General features: G+C 43.2%; 1 protein-coding gene across 1 annotated transcript; it reads right to left on the bottom strand.

Annotated features, from left to right (window-relative positions):
- Positions 1-229: 229 nt before the first annotated feature.
- LOC133883357 (probable LRR receptor-like serine/threonine-protein kinase RKF3) lies at positions 230-2,374 on the bottom strand. Its single transcript, XM_062322669.1, has one exon. It carries the CDS (start codon positions 2,372-2,374, stop codon positions 446-448), a length of 1,929 nt encoding a protein of 642 aa, XP_062178653.1. The 3' UTR covers positions 230-445.
- Positions 2,375-18,152: the final 15,778 nt, after the last annotated feature.

Genomic DNA, 18,152 nt, shown 5'->3' with positions numbered 1-18,152 from the left:
ATATTATATAGAAGCTTATATCATCTTCAATCCAAAAGGTTCTTCCCGTTCAAATAGCATGTCCTAATATCTGGAACTATCAGTTACCTTTCAACTACAGAGCACATTGGGTTCAGCAAGTTGTGAATATAATCTATCTGGGGAAGGGGAATATGTTTTGAGTTTCGAATTTCTTATCCTCCAATTCCAAAATCCCAGTAAACAGCTTCCGCCGGTGAAACTAAATATATAGCAAATAAAAAACTTCACTCATTATATTCCAATGAATTCAACTGTCACACAAGAACCTTACTTTTCCTGTGGGAGCAAAACTACAAATTGCTATATATAACAGTTGCCTGAAGCATGTAATCCAATGAAACAAAATCGAGCTAACAAAAAGAATTATGGTACACAATAGTTTCTAGCAATAAACAAACATTTGACTAATGGGCTAAGTAAAAGATCATGTTTCATTTGGAGACGCCATAGCAGTGTCCTCAATTCCATGAATAAAAGACCGGAAACCAGAGGGACTAAACAGCTGACCAAAGCCGCCGCTGCTGGCTGACCTCTCTATCTCACCCAAGTTTGCAACAACAGGGAGTGGCCTCTCAGGAATAATCAATGGACTTGGTGCTGAATCTGCCTCAAGTATCTTCAGCGCTTGCTCCATTGTTGGCCTCGCGTGCAGCTGGGGATGTGTGCAGAGCGCGCCGATAAGTACATACTTCTCCATTACCTCAGTAGGACCAGGCTCAAGCATTCCTTCTTGGATCACATCCACCGTCTTCCCCCTCCGCACCAAGGACCAAGCCCAATCGGTGAGCACAAAGCTCTGGCCCTCGCCGAGAGAGATGAACGCCCTCTTCCCACTCAGAAGCTCAAGAAGCACGACTCCAAAGCTATAGACATCGCTTTTCTCGGTCAATTGGCCATAGAGCGCATACTCAGGGGCGACATAACCAAGCGTTCCGGCAACCCGTGTGCTCACATGTGTCATCCCCTCCGGCGCAAACTTGGCTAGTCCGAAATCAGCCACCTTGGCCTCAAATTCGTCATCAAGCAAGATGTTGCTCGCTTTGATATCCCTGTGAATAATGGCCGGCTGTGCGCCGCGGTGCAGGTACGCCAGCCCCCTTGCCATCCCGACAGCAATCCTTTGCCTCACCGGCCACGACATCTGGCACTCTCCGGCGCCAAACAGATGGTCGTGGAGGCTGCCATTATGCATCAGGTCGCAAACGATCATCCGCTGGTGGCCCTCCCTCTGTGTGGTGGCGGTGCAGTACCCGCAAAGCGTGACCAGGTTGATGTGGCGCACGCTGGCCACGACCTCCACCTCGTGCGCGAACGCGGTGTCCCCGGCGGCAGAGCAGTTCTTGAATCGCTTGACCGCCACTTCGGCGCCGTCGGGTAGTACCCCCTTGTAGACATTCCCGAAGCCGCCGCGGCCGATGATGCTCTCCCTGGCGAAACCCCCCGTGGCGGCCTTGATGTCGTCGTAGGTGAACTTGACCAATGTGGTGCTGGCGTTGATGGACTCCATGGCCTGCGAGCGCTTGCTCCTGCTGTCCGCCGTGGCCGCCGCCAGCGCCTCCGCCGCCGCGCGCGCCTGCCTCCGCCGCACGAGGAAGCAGGAGCCCGCGGCCGCGGCGACGAGCAGCACCGCCCCGAGGCATCCGAACGCAACGCCGTAGACCCAAGGGGCGGTGCCGGAGGTCGCGGCCGGGGGAGGGTTGGCCTTGAGGAGGTAGAGGCAGTAGGCCGTGGCCGGGTCGGCGGGCCCGCGCGGGCTGGCCTTGGCACCGGCGTAGATGAAGGGGTACTGCGCGCAGCCGGTGACGTTGTTGCTCCCGGCGCTGTTGTGGGATCCCGAGAGGAGGTAGGCCGCGGCGGCCTTGCTGAGCGCGGTGGTGCAGACGGTGCAGTCGGGGACGGCGGAAAGGTCTCGGTCGCAGCTGGCGTCCATGTCCCCGCGCGCGGAGGGCGGGACGAGCGCGTCGAAGTCGGCGAGCGTGGAGACGTTGCCGCAGCCGGGGGAGGGGAGGAGAGAGTCGAGGCCGTCCAAGATGCCGCCGCAGGCGGGGAGCGGGAAGGGGAGTGCGACGCGGAGCGGGGACAGACAAGAGGAGGCGTTGTGGGGGAGGACAAAGGAGTCGGTGGCGGCGAGTTGGAGGGAGAGGAGGAAGGCGACGGACTGCGTGGCGAGCGAGCAGCGGAAGGCGTCGTCGGCGGGGAGCGGCGGCGCGAGGAAGGGGCGCAGCGCGGTGAAGTTGAGGGCGCATTGGGGCGGCGGCGGCGTCGTGGAGGTGATCGGGGCGGGTTGGGAGTGGAGCGGAATGGGGAGGAGGACCAGGACGAGGAGGAGGGGGAGGAGATGGGGGCGGGACATGGGAGGCGGAGGGGGAGGAGGCCAGGAGGGAGGGAGGGAGGCAGGCATATGGGGAAGAGTGGGTGGGGTGGGTGGAGTGAGTGGGGAGGGAGGTCAAGGGGGTGATGACTGGGACGGACATGGGCAGCAGCCGCCCTCGAGGTCGAGGCTTCAGCAGGGGAGAGGACGGAGGAGAAGGGAGCGCATGTGGGCCCATGGTGTGCTGGATAAGCCATGCAGCCACGGTATTGGTCTGCTGGATGCTTTGGACTTGTGGAGGGAGACCATTTATGAAAGCTGAAATTCACCATTGCGAAGCGCGAAAGCTGAAATTCAATTACGGGTTAAATCTATATCTATATCTATGCTAATATAAAAAGCACCGTGAAACTTTTGATCTTCGAAATCCATCGTCTTTGGCCGTAGGGCTAAGATACAAAGTTGTTCCAAAAAATTAAGAAGGTAATTAATTATTCCCTTCATAAATTATGTTATTTGCCAGCCTCTAAAATTACCGAGCTAAACCGTTCGTCCCATAATTTAAGGAGCTACTATTTACTTCCCTCCGCAATCATGTTATCCCTCCCATCTCCTCTTTAAATTAAGGACCAAATACACGCACAACTTAATAAATTACGAGATTAAATAAAAACAAATAGTTTATATGCATTGTTTCTATACTATAGCAGTGCATTTAATTTTATAATCTTTCTTCTTCCCCGCGCAGATGAGACACTTCCACAATCCATCGACTTTCTCCATCTTCGGCGGCTATCTTGCCAACAGATCCACGCTCACTGTCTCTATCGCACTAAGTCGGCATCATCATCTCACCCGTCGCAATCTTTCCCATCATGTGTTTCTCCGTCTCGAACCCTATATCCGCGATAACCGCTAGGCTGCTCTACTACTCCGAGCATCCCTCTAAGCCCAGGGATTGGTAAGGCCTCCTTCCCCTGCCTAAATTGAATAACTCCTCATCGCTGTTTGAAAATGTAGCAATTTTCAATCAACTATGCTATAACAAACGTGAATAAAAAAGGTTTCACAGCTGAAGTTGGAATCATTCTAAAGATAATATTACAATACACGCAAAAAACCTACTTAAAATTACAAAAAGCAACTTGCGAAAAAATCTATCCATGTGTAAGCATGTCTTCCATGAATTTTCGTAAAGTTATACATAGCCAAAGCTTAAATTTTGCTTACGTACATTGCAGAACGCCATTCATTTCTTACTGATGGTACTTGTAGCTCCCGCTCGTCTACGGGCACTTATTCTTTTAAGTGAGCTATGGAACCATATTGACAAGTGCCATTACATTAACAAGTAAATCATTGAATTTGATAGCTACAATGGATTGAATATAAGCTGCATTGAACTGCATATATATACAAAATTAACACCAGATCTGCATGATGGATGATGGAACAAAATTAACCCTGAACTAGAGGGCATCAATACATGCATGATGGATAAGCTAGAAAATTTAAAACTAAAGCACAGGGGTATTGCCCCTCACCTCGACAATGGCCAGATAAAGGAGTAGAAGTTGACACCGTTCATTCGGTGGGATTACAAAGCAAGTCGACAATTAAGTAATTGCCATGATAGTGATAAAATCATATAAATCATCGAAAAACATAATAACTACTCTCTCCAATTTAAAATAAGTATCGTTTTAGACATCGGCACAATCCCTAAAATACATCTTTGTTACTACTTTTTATTATAATATATTAATAAATTATAGCAAAAGTATACTATTATAAAATATACTTTTCGAGATATATCTATTTATACTATTTTTAAGTATTCAAACTCAATATATAAAAAGTAATTTATAGTTAAAGTTTGAAACCGTTAACTATACATAACTCAAAATAACGTTTATTTTAGATTGGAGGGAGTAAAGCAAATCGGTCTAACAAATAACCAGGCTACAACGAATCACCCTGTCCAAAGAATCTGAGAAGAACCGAATTAAAGTAAAATTATACGACAAAGTAAAAATACGAGTAAGGGGAATTTGCATTTTCAGTGTAAGATGGAATTTGCACGGTCCATATACAGGCAATAATAAACTACACGATCATAGCAAGTTCATGTATTGCATTTTTAAAATAAGCTGTAATGGACTGTATTTACACTACATGAAAAACAGATAAAGATGACACAATTTAATGACGAATCATTATACAAGCCATCACTTATGTCGCCTTGGGTCGCGACAGGTTATAGATTCGTCACAGATATTAAATAAATGTATCATAATATTACATGTCACATATGACATAAGTGGTGTGTAATGACTACACCCATCACTTATAACATGATCATAAGTGACAGATCTCCCTGTACCAACCATAAGTGACGAATAATGTTATGACTCATCACTTGTGACTTAGCATAGGTGATAGATCTCCCTGAACTAATTATAAGTGACAGGTCGTAATATGATCTGTCACTTATGAGAAGTAATAAGTGATATGTGACATTATCACCCGTCACTTATTACATGGATTTGTTTTAAGAGCTCGCTAGCTACTGTGCGGGTGAACAGTTACTCAACAATACCGTCAGTATAGTGCTGGCGATTTTTACGGGCTCCGCTAGATATTTTCTAATATCTTGTTGATTTAAAATTTGAATTGGTGCTAGATCTTTGAAGGTTTGCATCTCTCCCTTTTCTCCTCTTCTGAACCCTATTTAGTAGATTTGTTGTGCTTTGATTTGTAATTGGCTGTTTTGTATTTTTATCCAAAATCTTAGTACAAGTGAGTTGTATTTATGTTAGATTTGATACTAGTTTTGCCCAATCTATCGTGCGATGTCATATATCTAGTATATTTGTATGGTCCCTATTTGGTATATTACGGTCATGTTAGATTTTTAATCGTGATACTACGTAGATTTGTTGTGCATGAAGAATTAATGCTTTTATATTAATTATAGATGATGGATAGAAATTAGATGTATCTTGAGATCCAAACTTATTGAGAGTATCTAAGCGGGGTGAAGAATTTTATGAGTATTGCCTTGGCGGATCTGAAAGATCATTGTAAAACAACAATCCATATCGTGATTGCAAGAATGATAAGAAGTTCTCGAAACCAGACAATATCTATGCACACTTGGTTATACGTGGATTTAAAGAGAATTATACATATTGGAACAAACACGACGAGAAAGGCCTTAACGAGAGAGAGAGATGGATTTGACCCTTCATACCGATAGTGTGGATCAAGGACTTATATCTGGTGAAATGGATCATGATCTCAGGGATAAGGACATGTTAGGTTTCAATGATAATAATCTAGATGATTTTGTGGAGAATGTGGATTAGATGGCGCGGAGTGTCGAGCGACACGACGAGTATAACAATGATGAGTTTGCTAAATTCTAAGAATTTGTACGGGATTTCAAAACACTTCTTTATCCTAACTATAAGGAAAACTACACGTGGATATTTGGGAACCTAAAGCTTCTACAGCTGAAGGTAATCCATAGTTGGACTGATAAGAGTTTCGAAGCATTGTTGGATCTACTAAGGGATATGCTACCTGAGGGGAACTTAGTACCCGAGGGCGTCTACGACACAAAGAAGATAATTTTTTCTTTAGGACTGAAAATAGAAAAAATACATACATGTAAGCAGGATTGTATCTTATTTCATGGAGAGTATGGAGGATACTAGCATCGGACCTTATATACACAATTATGATATATCAAGGGTGCGATATAAACGGATATACATTTTACACGACATCCCAATATAAGAAGAGCATATATTAAAATAGTGGTGTACGTATAGATGCTTATGACAACGACATACAGAAGGGCACATACTACAGTCAGATAGAGGAGATCTGGGAACTGAACTACTTAGGATTCAAGGTAGCCCTGTTTTTGTGCCGTTAGGTAAATGGGGGCAAAGGGAGTCACTAATGACAAGTATAGATTCATTAGCGTTGATCTCAAACATGTCAGATATAAGTTTGAACCCTTCGTACTTGCTAAAAATGTTCACCAAGTCTTTTATGTGACTGACATAACAAAGAAGAAATGTCATGTAGTTCTCGCTGGGAAAAGACGCATTGTCGGAGTTGCAAACATCGTTGATGAGGAGGACTTCAATCAGTTCGATGAAATCCCCCTTTTGCTACTGCAATCGTGTCGTGCCTTTCGCCAAACGAGAAAACTCCATACCTGCGCTCCGACCATAACGAAGGGATCCACGTCAAGAAAGCACAAAAATGGCGAATTTAAATTTGAGTATCAAATTTGTAATATTAATGTCAAATGTAATTTTAAATATATTAAATTTGTAATATTAATATCAAATACGTAATATTAATATGTCAAATTTGAATTTTAGGTTTCAAGTTATTTGAATTTGTAATACTAAGTGTTTGCTTCCACATAACAAGTTATGAATTTAACTTAAGTAAAAGGTGACATGTGAAGAATGTCACCCGTCACCTATATTATTAACCATCACCTATTATAAGTTGTAGGTGCCATATTAAGATTATAGGTGATAGGTGATAATCCTTACTCGTCACCTATGACATATAATAGGTGACGGGTGACATTCATCACTGTGACCTATGATTTGTGTGTATATAACCCTAACTAGTCCCCGCGCGCACACCCTTATTTTGCCTAAGTCTTTTTGCCTCATTCGCTCGACCACGCTAGGGTTCGCCGCCTAAAGCCTCTCCGTCGCCCGGCCTCCTCCTCCTCGGTCTCCTCCCCAATGCGTCACACGACATCCTCCTCCCCAACGTGTGCGCCTGACCTCCAAGGTACCTGAGGCATCACCCAACCTCGGACTCCCCAACGCCCCACCCGGCCTTCTCCTCCCCGAAGTGCCCGACCTCCTCCTCCCTAGTCTCCTCCTCCCCGATGCGTGCGCTCGGCTTTTGAGCTACCCGAGGCGCTGCCCAGCCTTCGACTCCTTGACGCGCCGCCCGATCTTCTCCTCCCCGACGCACCACCCAGACTCCACCTCCCCGGTCTCCTCGTACCTATGCCTCCCTGGTCTTTTCCTCCCCGGATCATCATCCCCGACGCACCGCCCGACCTCCTCCTCCCCGGTCTTCTCCTTATATTTTTTCATTAGGTTTTAAATGAGTTTTAATGGTATATCAACATACTATTTTCTCCTCATATTTTATAATAGGGTTTTAGATGAGTTTTCAACAAGAAGTTTACAACTAGAATAATTGATCAAGGGGGAGTGTTGAGAATAAACACCATGTGATTAATTACCAATAGTCATGTCTATTTGAAAGAGATATCTTCTCAATAGAAATATCCTTTCATTATATCCATTCAACTTGTATAAATATATAAACATCCCATGAATCAATACAAGAGAGTTCATTATTTTCATTCTTTACTTCTTTTCCTCTCTACAATTATTTGCAATAGAGAGCAGGTTGCCGTGCTCCGAGCATGGCATGTCGTTCTCTTTTTTAACTTGCTACTACTGTCTCTGTTGCTATCCTTTTATACCTTATAGATTTTTTTTTTATCTAGGTCAGGTGCACAAAACCATTTTTTAAGAATGAATTTAAATTCACGAGTAATAGGACTTGAATTTGGATGTTTGAGATATACTCTTAACCAATTAAACTAAACCCAGTTCTTTTTTACATATAAAAATACAACTTCTGATCTCTATATTAACAAGACGTCAAGATGTATATAATGCACACAACCATTTTTAGAAAATAGAAACCCAAATTCATATTAAAAAGACTCCAACTTAAATAGTTTAGGCATATATCCACACTATTGTCCAACTGAGTTCCTAGTCCATATTAAGTATGGATGTTCCACCATGGTTTTCTCAAATCCACCTAAACCGTTTAACGCTCATGTTGTACTGTTTAACGCCCAAACCGTTTAACGATCAGAATAAATATTCGGAAGTGAATATGAAATCACCTCTCTGGACCTATTTTTCGGGCACTATGGTAGGACGTGGATCCATCGTGAGGAGAATGGACTTCTCTGACATGTAATGGTCTAGAGAGTCACGGGAAGAAGAACAGGTGGTAATAAGTACAAAACCATTCGATCAGATTCTACATTTGTTTCAATAAAATATTTCGTTAATTAAGGACGGATCCAAAGGGTGGTTCCGATATGCTAAAACTATATTGGATTTTGATACAAAAATTTCTGCCCATTACAAACGAGGAAAAAAAAAATCCATGAAGCACAGCCAATATCCTGTACAACATACAATACTCTAACTGAGGACCCGACTGAGTGACTAAAGCTAAGCAACGACTGGTGGACGAGCGCACGATGGGGAGGCGTCAAGGCAAATCATGGAGGAGCTGTAGCCAGCATGGATCCACCGGCCGAAGAGGATTGGAGTCCAGTTGCCGACCATTCAGCAAGTATTTACAGTAAGAGAATTATGATCTCGACCTATCCAGTCACCAAGACACTAAGTCCAACACAGTCGAACGGTCGAAAGTAATTCCTTATCATCTTAATAACAGGTACCAAGTATTGATATTGTACTTTTAACAAATTTATATTTGTATATTAGATTTGAAAATTTATAGTGTCCAACGAAAACGCCAAGCCAGGATATTAGTCACTCTCACTAAACTTGTGCAGGCTGGGGGCAGTCAACTCTTTGACCAGACGCACGTTCTTTTCACAGCAAACTCGCAAGTAGCTGCCGGATAGTGATGGAATCCTTTGACCAAACGAAGCAAAAGATGCTCCCGTGATTCCTCCCCGTGTTCCGCATGAAACCCAAAAAGGCAAAAGAAAAAACGAGCAAGCCCTTGTAATAATCTCTTGCCAGAATCACTATCTGTCCCTTTCGGAGCTCGCTTTTCCTCTTATGGCCACCGACTCATTCGCCGGTGCAATGTGTTTTTCCTACTGTTCGTCCAGCACAAACGTCATGAGAGCGGCTTTGGTTAGTTACGGGAATGCAGTATCTGGGAATTTTTTAACACACACTTAGCGCAACGTCTAATCTTTTTCTAGACAAAACACCAAACTAGATTAGAGATCTAAACTCACGTTGTAAATACACGCAAGGCCAAGTTTTAATACCTACATCTCGCAAAGCCAGGCTCGAAAGCTCAAAGCTAGAAACACGGCCGAGCCGGAGCCCACAAGCCTTGAAAACTTAACATTTTGGGGTTAGGCAGGCTGCTTAAAATTTGGAGTTAGTAAAATTTGGTTATAACTGAGTGCCAAGTTCAGCACCCAAAAAAAAAAAATGATGCCAAGGATTTGGCAAAGTTTTGACCAAAAGATGAACAGGGCAAACGGAAGGAGAACCATACAATAATTTTAGTAGCAAACGACGTGGAGCATAATAAAGAGTACCAACTTTTGCCAAGACAATTTTGGCCTTCATGTGTTAGAGATCAAACGCCAACCTACAAATACTCTCTCATATTATTGATCAAAGAAGGCCCAACCAACCTCTCCAGCCTTATTTACTCCCGTCTAGTCTGAGAACCTTACAACCAATAAACTTCAATTTTTATCTTCAAATAAAAAGAAAAGCTCTTTTCAAGCTCATATCAGATAGCAACACGAAACCCCTTTCTTTTACATTTTTTGTTCCTCTTTTCTTATGTCTTCTCTTGCGATAAAGCAGCATCTAGCATTAAAAACTACCTATTGGCAAGGCTCCCATCATACAAACTTGGTATTACCAGGTCTTAAGCCTGGAACACCAAACTGTGAACCTGATACGCAACGATAATGGGTGATAAATATGAAACAAGAAAGGGAAAGATCAACAGAAAGACACTAAAAAAGTGACATAAGCTCATCCTGCTGATCAATAAGCTAACATCATATCTTTACACCAAAAAAAAAAAAAATCTCAATTGATTTCACTGCTCCCTGAAAAATAAGCATGCCTTATGCCCAAGAGACCAAACAAGGAACAGAATGAGATTTCTACATAGCTATTTCTGAGAAACCAGAGACAGGACTCAAGGAGCCTACTGGCTACTGACTGAAATCTGAACACTGCAAGTAGTCTACTGGCTGAAATTCTTGACCTTGAACTTCCACTTTCCCTTCAACGGATTGAAGGGCAGGAACTCCATGTCGTGCTCCTTGGTCCACTGCACCAGAATCTCCTTGTACCCGTCGACCATCGGCCCCTATGTGAACTGCAATCCAGTCTTCTGGTAGACGCATCTCACATTCAGAAGAGTGACCTCTGCAGGCTTGTTGAGTTCCTGCCCAACAGGTGGCGTCTTGCTCTCATCTCTGTACACAAGGATCTCACGGTCGTTGAACTCCACAATGGATGCAATGTCAAGCTTCCTCACATCAGTTTCCCCATCAAACTTGACATTGACATAGCCATGCCTGCCGACTGTGAAGTCAAGCACAAGAGAGCAATAACCTGACTCGTCACTCTCTCTCACGGCAAGCTTGCTCAGTGTAGTAATCAGTGTTGTAGAGCCGAGGCAGCACACTCCTGGTGATCACTTCACATTCTGGTGCAGTTACTAATGTCTTGGTCAAGTGAACATCACTAGTGCTCTCATTCTGATTCCCAGCAGATCTTGATGGTGGACAAGCAGCACTGTTGCGAACTTTTCTGCAATCTGCAGTAACTAGAAATCAATGAGTACAACAGCATGATGCATCTTCAGTTACGATATAATCCATGCTTTGGCATTAGAAGTTGATGAAAAAGATGACTTACGTATCCAAAAAAAAGTAATCCATGTCAAATATATCGCCTACACGTAGATAACAATGATGCTTTCATAATAGGGGAACATGACTTACCTACTTTGCTCCTTGCGACTCTTCAATTATCACCATGGTAGTCCATAATTGCTTAAATAAATTAAAATTGTGATGCAGCAAGCGCTTGTTTGAATAAATATTCTCACTAGTACCACCATAATTTTCTATACAAAATGACAATGTATTTTTTGTAACAATTTTTCTATTCACAAATATAAATTTTAAAACATCATGCAGCACACCTCACTAACACATCTATATTCCTTAATTAGCTAACCGAATCTCGAGGGTGAGATTCAACCTAAGGGGGTAGGTTTGTAACACTCTAAATTTCAATTTTTGCAATAGTTTAAATTTTTTTCTAGAATTTTAAATAGGAGTTGCAATTTTGTTCAATAGAAGAAATTAATTCTAAATCTAAATTGCCATAGGTTATATTTGTGGTTGATGAATTCATGCTGTCATGTTGCATAGGCTTTTATGCGTGAAAGAGATTTGTAAAAAGATCGCTAGAAGTCACTCGTTTAAAAATTCTTTTGAAATTTTGTTTAGAATCTAAAAAGAAAAGGCATTTCAAAATTGTAAAAGTGCTCCCGGGCCGATTTTCCTTCCCGAACCATCTTCTCCCTCTCCCCTCTCTACCCCCCCCTGCGTTGGCCGCCCTCTCTCCTTCTGCTTTGGGCCGTGCCGAGCCATCCTACCACGCTCCCGAGCCAGCCCCTTCCCCACCTTCTCTCTTTGCCAAGCAGGCCCGGCTGTAGCTGAGCTGCTGCGCCTAGCCGCCTGACCCGAGCCGCTCGTCAACCGGCTCCACTTTTCCTTCCTCCCACCGCCTAGACTGCTTCTAAATCCCGCGTACCGTTCAAAACCGCAGCATCCCCGAGCCATTTCACTCCAATTAAAGCCGTGGCCGCGATCCCCACCCCCTAATCACTCATTCACGACCGTTTCGCCCTCCTTAACCCGTCTCAAATGCGGAAACTATCGCATTTAAGGAAATCAAGGCCGCCAGCCATTTCTCTTCAAATCAACCCGATGCCCTTACCCTCTCGCGCATATAAGCCAGCCATTCCATCCCTTGGAAGCTTCCGCACCCATTCCATCTTCTCTCACCCCGTTTCCCACTCGATTTCTCCGCCGGTGCGACCTTCTTCCCCGACATCAGTAAGGAGTTCTGCCGCCATTTTTTTCGTGGCCGAGCCCCTCTAACTCCTTTTTCTCCCCTCTACAAAGTCGCAAGGTCCCTAGAGAAGTTACCCACCGCTCCTCGGTTCTTCTCCGCTGCTGAACTCCACCCGTACTGAGCTTCAACCCCACCAACTACCCCTCTCCATTGCTAGCTGCCCTCGGTCCTTATCTGCCGACGTGAAGCCCACGGTAATAATCCCCTTCACTCCTCTCTCTTTTGCGCTTATCCCAGTCATGATCCGTGGCTGGTAGCATGTTTTGTGCTACTCCAGCGATGTTCCGGCGACACCGCCGCCGTCGACCAGTTGCCTCCTTGTTCAGCGCCACTCGGCTAAGCCCCTGTTGAAACCCGGCCATCCAATTTTCATCTGTCGTTCAAGAATGCATACTCCTTCGTTTTATGATTTCAGTCCACCGTGGACCCATAGATCGACCTCTAGGCCATGGTCCATGGGCCCATAATTTCACCGGTTTTCCAATTGAGAAATAATACAGTAAAGGCTTTTTTTACGTCATAAATAAGATTTTTGGTATAATTTTTTTTGATTTATTCTCTGAAAATCAAGTAAAATTTGTAGTTAAGCCCCTGAAACTTGAAAAGCTTAATACTTTTTGCTCATAGCTCTGATTTTGGGCAATTTTCACGCCCAAATGTTCGTAGCGATGTGTAGAATCTTTTTATAGGGTGTTTACCTAGTTTTAGTACTGTATGATGTGCTGTTCTTAGTAGTTTCCTTTGCATGTTTTTTCTGGTATGTTGTTTAGGAGGTGAGCAGTTCGGGAATCTTCAAGATCAAGCTTTCGAGGACTTTGAGCAACTCTCCACTGAAGGCAAGTGTCCTTGAACATTTTGGCCCCTGTTTTAGGATTCATGTGTAGGTATTTAATTCCTTCTATGCGTGCTTGTCTAATTTGGAATCCTATGTTAGGGTTTACTAGCTTTGTATGATTATTCCTTGTCGTCGTTGTTTAATCATGGGTTAAAATAGGTAGTATATGCTAGTGCAGTCATAGTGGGGGAAAATATTAATCTTGACTAATGTCTATGCAACTAGAAACGAGTATGGTAATCTTGTAGCAATATGGTATAGGGATCCTAACAGGATGGTTAGTTTGAGGTGGTGCTGAACAATAGGCTTGTGTTTGTTCCTGTGTCGGGTCCTAAGAACCGGTTCTTGAACATGTAACCAAGTAAATCCGCACAACAACAAGGTCTATATGGGTACAGCCTGAACAACTAATTAGTCACCCCCTCTAACTCTGTTGGCACCATTTGACAGTTGAGTGGCATAAGAGGGGGCTTCTACAGTGATGTAATTGTCTGTTAGCAGTGAAACCTGATTGGGTGCCTGCAAGTTGGCGGGAGCTTTGTAAAGGCTTTGTAGTGAGACCCCGACTCCAAACCCCGGAAGTGTGAAGCAACACGGGAATCACGACTCGTAGGGAAAGTTGTGCAAACTCTACAGACTATCAATCTGGTCGATCAGCCGCGCTCACAAACAAGAGCGAACTTGGACTTCTTCAGGATTAGATGGGATCAGGGTTTGGTATGGTCGGTTGGGTAGCCGGGTAATGGAATTACCTGGTGAGTCTTGGTATTTGAATGGAATCCGATGAGTTAATCTTTTTGTTACAGTGGTGTTTTCACACTTAGCAAATATGATGCCTATTGTTGGAGTCATTAGGTTAAAGTTTGCTTAGTGCAGTTAACCGTGTCTAACCTTTCCTTGACTTAAGCCCCATAACATGTTTTTCCCTTCACTTGCGGAGTACATTTTTGTAATCACACTCATTATCCCTTCTCTTGTATTCTACCGCTGTTCAGAAGCCGTCAATGAAGCTACAACCTTTGATGAAGACGACTTCGACTCGGAGTTGCTGTTCTAGACTAGAGTGCCCCCGGTTGACACTTGTGGAAGATGGAAGCCCCATTGGCGCTGAAGATCTTTAGTTCCGCTATGTTCTCTTTTAGACCCTCGGTTCCTTTTGTAAGATGTTAAATACATTATTGCAATAATGGCATTGTCATGATACACTGATGATGTAAACACATGTATGAAACTTAATCCTGGCATACATGTGTTGTGTCTGGTTTTGTTCCTTTAAAATTGGGTGTTACATAAACCCTGCTGAAATTGTAAAATGTGATAAAGAGATAGCTGAAAATGAGAAAAAAAGAGTATGAGTATGAATCTGAAAATCAGAAAGTAACCCAAAAAGGAGTAAATGGTGCCTAATTATAATTTCGATAGAATTAAATTGGAAGGGTGTGTTATGCTTGCATCTAAATCTGACCTTGCTGAAATATATGATAATGAGCTGCCATGCTATGCTTTGATATGCAACGATGCTTTATTTTTAATTAAGGATATATTTAGCTTTTTGCCTCCTGTTGTTGCTAACCTTTTGCAGGAGTATACTGATGTATTTCTAGCTAAGATACCCCTAGGATTACACCTATTCGAAGGATAGAGCATCAAATTGATTTGATCCCTGGAGCGACTTTGCCAAACCATGCTGCATATAGGACCAATCCAGAGGAGACAAAGGAAATTCAGCAACAAGTCTGAGATCTTTTGGACCATGTGTACGTATGAGAAAGGCTTAGTCCTTGTATTGTTCTCGTTATTTTAGTTCCTAAGAAAGACCGTAGTTGACGTATGTGTGTTGATTGTAGAGCTATTAATAATATTATCATAAGATATTGTCATCCTATCCCTAGGCTAGATGACACGCTTGATGAGTTGAGTGGTTCTATAATTTTCACTAAAATTGACTTGCAAAGTGGACACCACCATATTAGAATGAAACTTGGAGATGAATGGAATACTACCTTTAAAACTAAGTTTGTCTTGTATTAGTGGTTAGTGAAGTCTTTTGGGTTAACTAATGCATCTAATACTTTCATGTGATTCATGAACGAAGTTTTATGTGCTTTCATTAAAAACCTTGTGGCGGTTTATTTTGATGATATCTTAATTTATAGCAAGTCACATGAACTACATTTTGATCATTTACGTGCTATTTTTAAGGCTTTGAGAGATGCACATTTGTTTGGTAACCTCAAAAGTGCACTTTTTGTATGGATCGAGTCTATTTTCTTGTATATGTTGTTACTCCACAGGGAATAGAGGTGGATGAAGCAAAAATTGAAGCCTTAAAGAGATGTGACCCCTGAGACTGTCACACATGTGAGAAACTTTTATGGTCTTACGGGATTCTATTGGCACTTTGTGAGGGATTTCAACTCCATTATTGCCATGTTGAACAAGTTGACAAAGAAAGGAGTAGCTTTCAAATGGGGCCCCGCACAAGAAAAGGCATTCAAGTTGCTGAAAGAGAATCTCACCCCACTCCATTGCTACAACTCTCAGATTTCAGTAAGACTTTTGAGCTAGAATGAGATGCTAGCAGGATTGGAATTGGAGGTGTGCTGATTCAAGAAGTAAACCAATTGCTTATTTCAGTGAGAAATTAAGTGGGTCAAGTCTGAATTATTCTACCTATGATAATAAATTGTAGGCTTTAGTTCGTGTCACTACTACAGAAAACCCCTTCACTACCGGCTCCAAAACCCCCTTCACTGCCGGTTTTGGAGCTGACAGTGGGCAACAGGCAGTGAAGGGGGTTATCACTGCTAGCTAAAGGATTCAGCTGGCAGTGATACCCAAGGCATCACTGCCGGCTTTATCCTTCAGCCAGCAGTGATTTGTTAGAAGCATTGTAGGCCGAAGGTTTGAGTCGGAAATATTTTCCCTCTCCCCCTTCCACGGTCCTCCTCTTTGTCCTCTTTGTACTCTCTCTCTCTCTCCTCAATCTCTTCATCTCTCTCTCAATACATGCATACAATGATACATATATTTACTGTAAATCGATAATAAAAACACCTTCACTAATACATAGTAATGAACACATATTACAAGTCGGGCATCGACAAACACACAATATTACAAAGTCACCCCCTAAAAAGTCGGTTGAGTTGAGCCAGTGTAGTATCCCTCTACCTCTCCCATGATGAGGAATGCATCCCCGCACTGACGATTGATGGCGTGAGTACGTCCGGGGACGCCGGGGGGCAAATGGTGGTGGAGCAGAGGACCCAGCAACACCTGATCGACCGCAACATTGCCTATGCTCCAGGTTCATCGACTTGTCAAAGACATCGAAGTCTGACGCCTGAATGCCTCTAGGTTTTGAGCCTTTGACCTCCTCTACAGTACACTGATGGGCCACCCTCTCATCTTCCTCCTCCTGGGCACGTTTATGGGATATTGCTTCTTGCTCCTCCGCAGTGCACAGCTCACAGGCTAGCCTCTCATCCTCCTCCTCTTGGGCACATTTACGAGACGCCGCTTCTTGCTCCTCCTTCGCATCATCGTTGGAAGACCATTGTGTCCAAGAGTCGTCCGACGATACCAACTTCGCATCATACATAGTAATTCATATCATTCATTAATAAATGAAAAAATCTACGATTTACAACTGAATAAGTGCTGGTTCTATAATATACCATCCATTGTGAGGATGACAAGTGGGACCTGGTCCCACATGTTATTGACACACTGGTGGTATATCATAGAATATGTAATGTCATTTATTAATATTGTGTGAATTGTGGAAATAGAATATGCTGTCAAGCCCCTTGGAGCCTTCCTCCTTGTTGCATACTCTCTGCTTGATGGTAAGGTGTCATCTGAAGGTCTTGCACGCGTGGATGGCACAATCGGTTCATGAACTCGCCATTTGGGTTGATAACATGTTTCAATAAGAACCCAGCCATCTGTTCTTGAAGGGCATGTATTTCAGCAGGTTGTAACACACTTGTGAGTAGTTTGGAGCGCTGTGTTTGAAGAATCGAAAGAATTAGTCCTTGAACACGTATAGAAATTGAAAAGAAGGCATCAATATGTTATTTCATACCTTAAGGTCATTGAACCTAACAACGTCTCCGTCTGGGCTGAATGTGTGCATGAAAGTAAGAACATAAAAAGCATAGAGATTGTTGCCGGGTGGCTGCCACACACACTTCAAGAGGAAAGGATTCGTCAGTGGAATGAATTGACCATTTTTAGTCAGTAGGAAATACAAGACATGAATATGTATTGTGTACCGGAAAGTCGGTTTCTACAGCTACTCCTTCCTGAATGGAAAGTGGATAACACTCTTCTTAAGATATATTGTGTACACCCTGCACGTGAATATGAATACCAATTAAACTTAGATGCAACCGTCGAGAATATTAAATGATCGAGTTAACCTATATAGCATGTCGATGAGGTGTTGGTAAGTCATCTGATCTCTCTTTGCTGAGTCCAACACAATGATCTTGCTCAAGTCTGGGTGTCTGGGTGGATGACAAAGAGGATCCAATGAAAACTGCAGAATATGTCACCATAGCAAATTAGTGCTAGAATTGAGTTACCAATGAAATGAGGACGCCCTTGTGCGCAAACACGTACTCATAGCTGTAGGGTAAGAGTATGGATTTCTTGTATTGGTGGTGAAGCTGACACTTCAATAAGTAGGCCTCGGTGAAGTCTAGATTCTTCGTTACAAGTTTCTGATTCACAAGGCTAGGATCGATGAATCCTACTTTCTTTTCTAAGTCTTGTTCGTATGCTTGGATCTCCATTCTACGAAAGAGAGAAGTTAGCTATGCAATTATAAGGTGCAAGATCATATAACGTTAATTATATGCATAAGTCACTTACAAAGTCCACGCTCTGATTATAGCCACATCGAGGGCATCTTCCTTGTACAGTTCATACAGGTGCAAGAATTCCAACCAGAAGAAGTCATCCCCGTAGAGGAAATATTCTTCTTTGTATCTCACGGGGAACGCCT

This window comes from Phragmites australis, chromosome 1 (genome assembly GCF_958298935.1).
Source record: "Phragmites australis chromosome 1, lpPhrAust1.1, whole genome shotgun sequence".
Taxonomy (NCBI): Eukaryota; Viridiplantae; Streptophyta; class Magnoliopsida; order Poales; family Poaceae; genus Phragmites; species Phragmites australis.
The sequence above is the reverse complement of the archived record's forward strand: the minus strand, read 5'-3'. Positions and strand labels throughout refer to the sequence as shown.

Coding starts and splice junctions, on each gene's coding strand:
- LOC133883357 (XM_062322669.1), bottom strand. CDS start 2,374: ATGTCCCGCCCCCATCTCCTCCCCCTCCTCCTCGTCCTGGTCCTCCTC.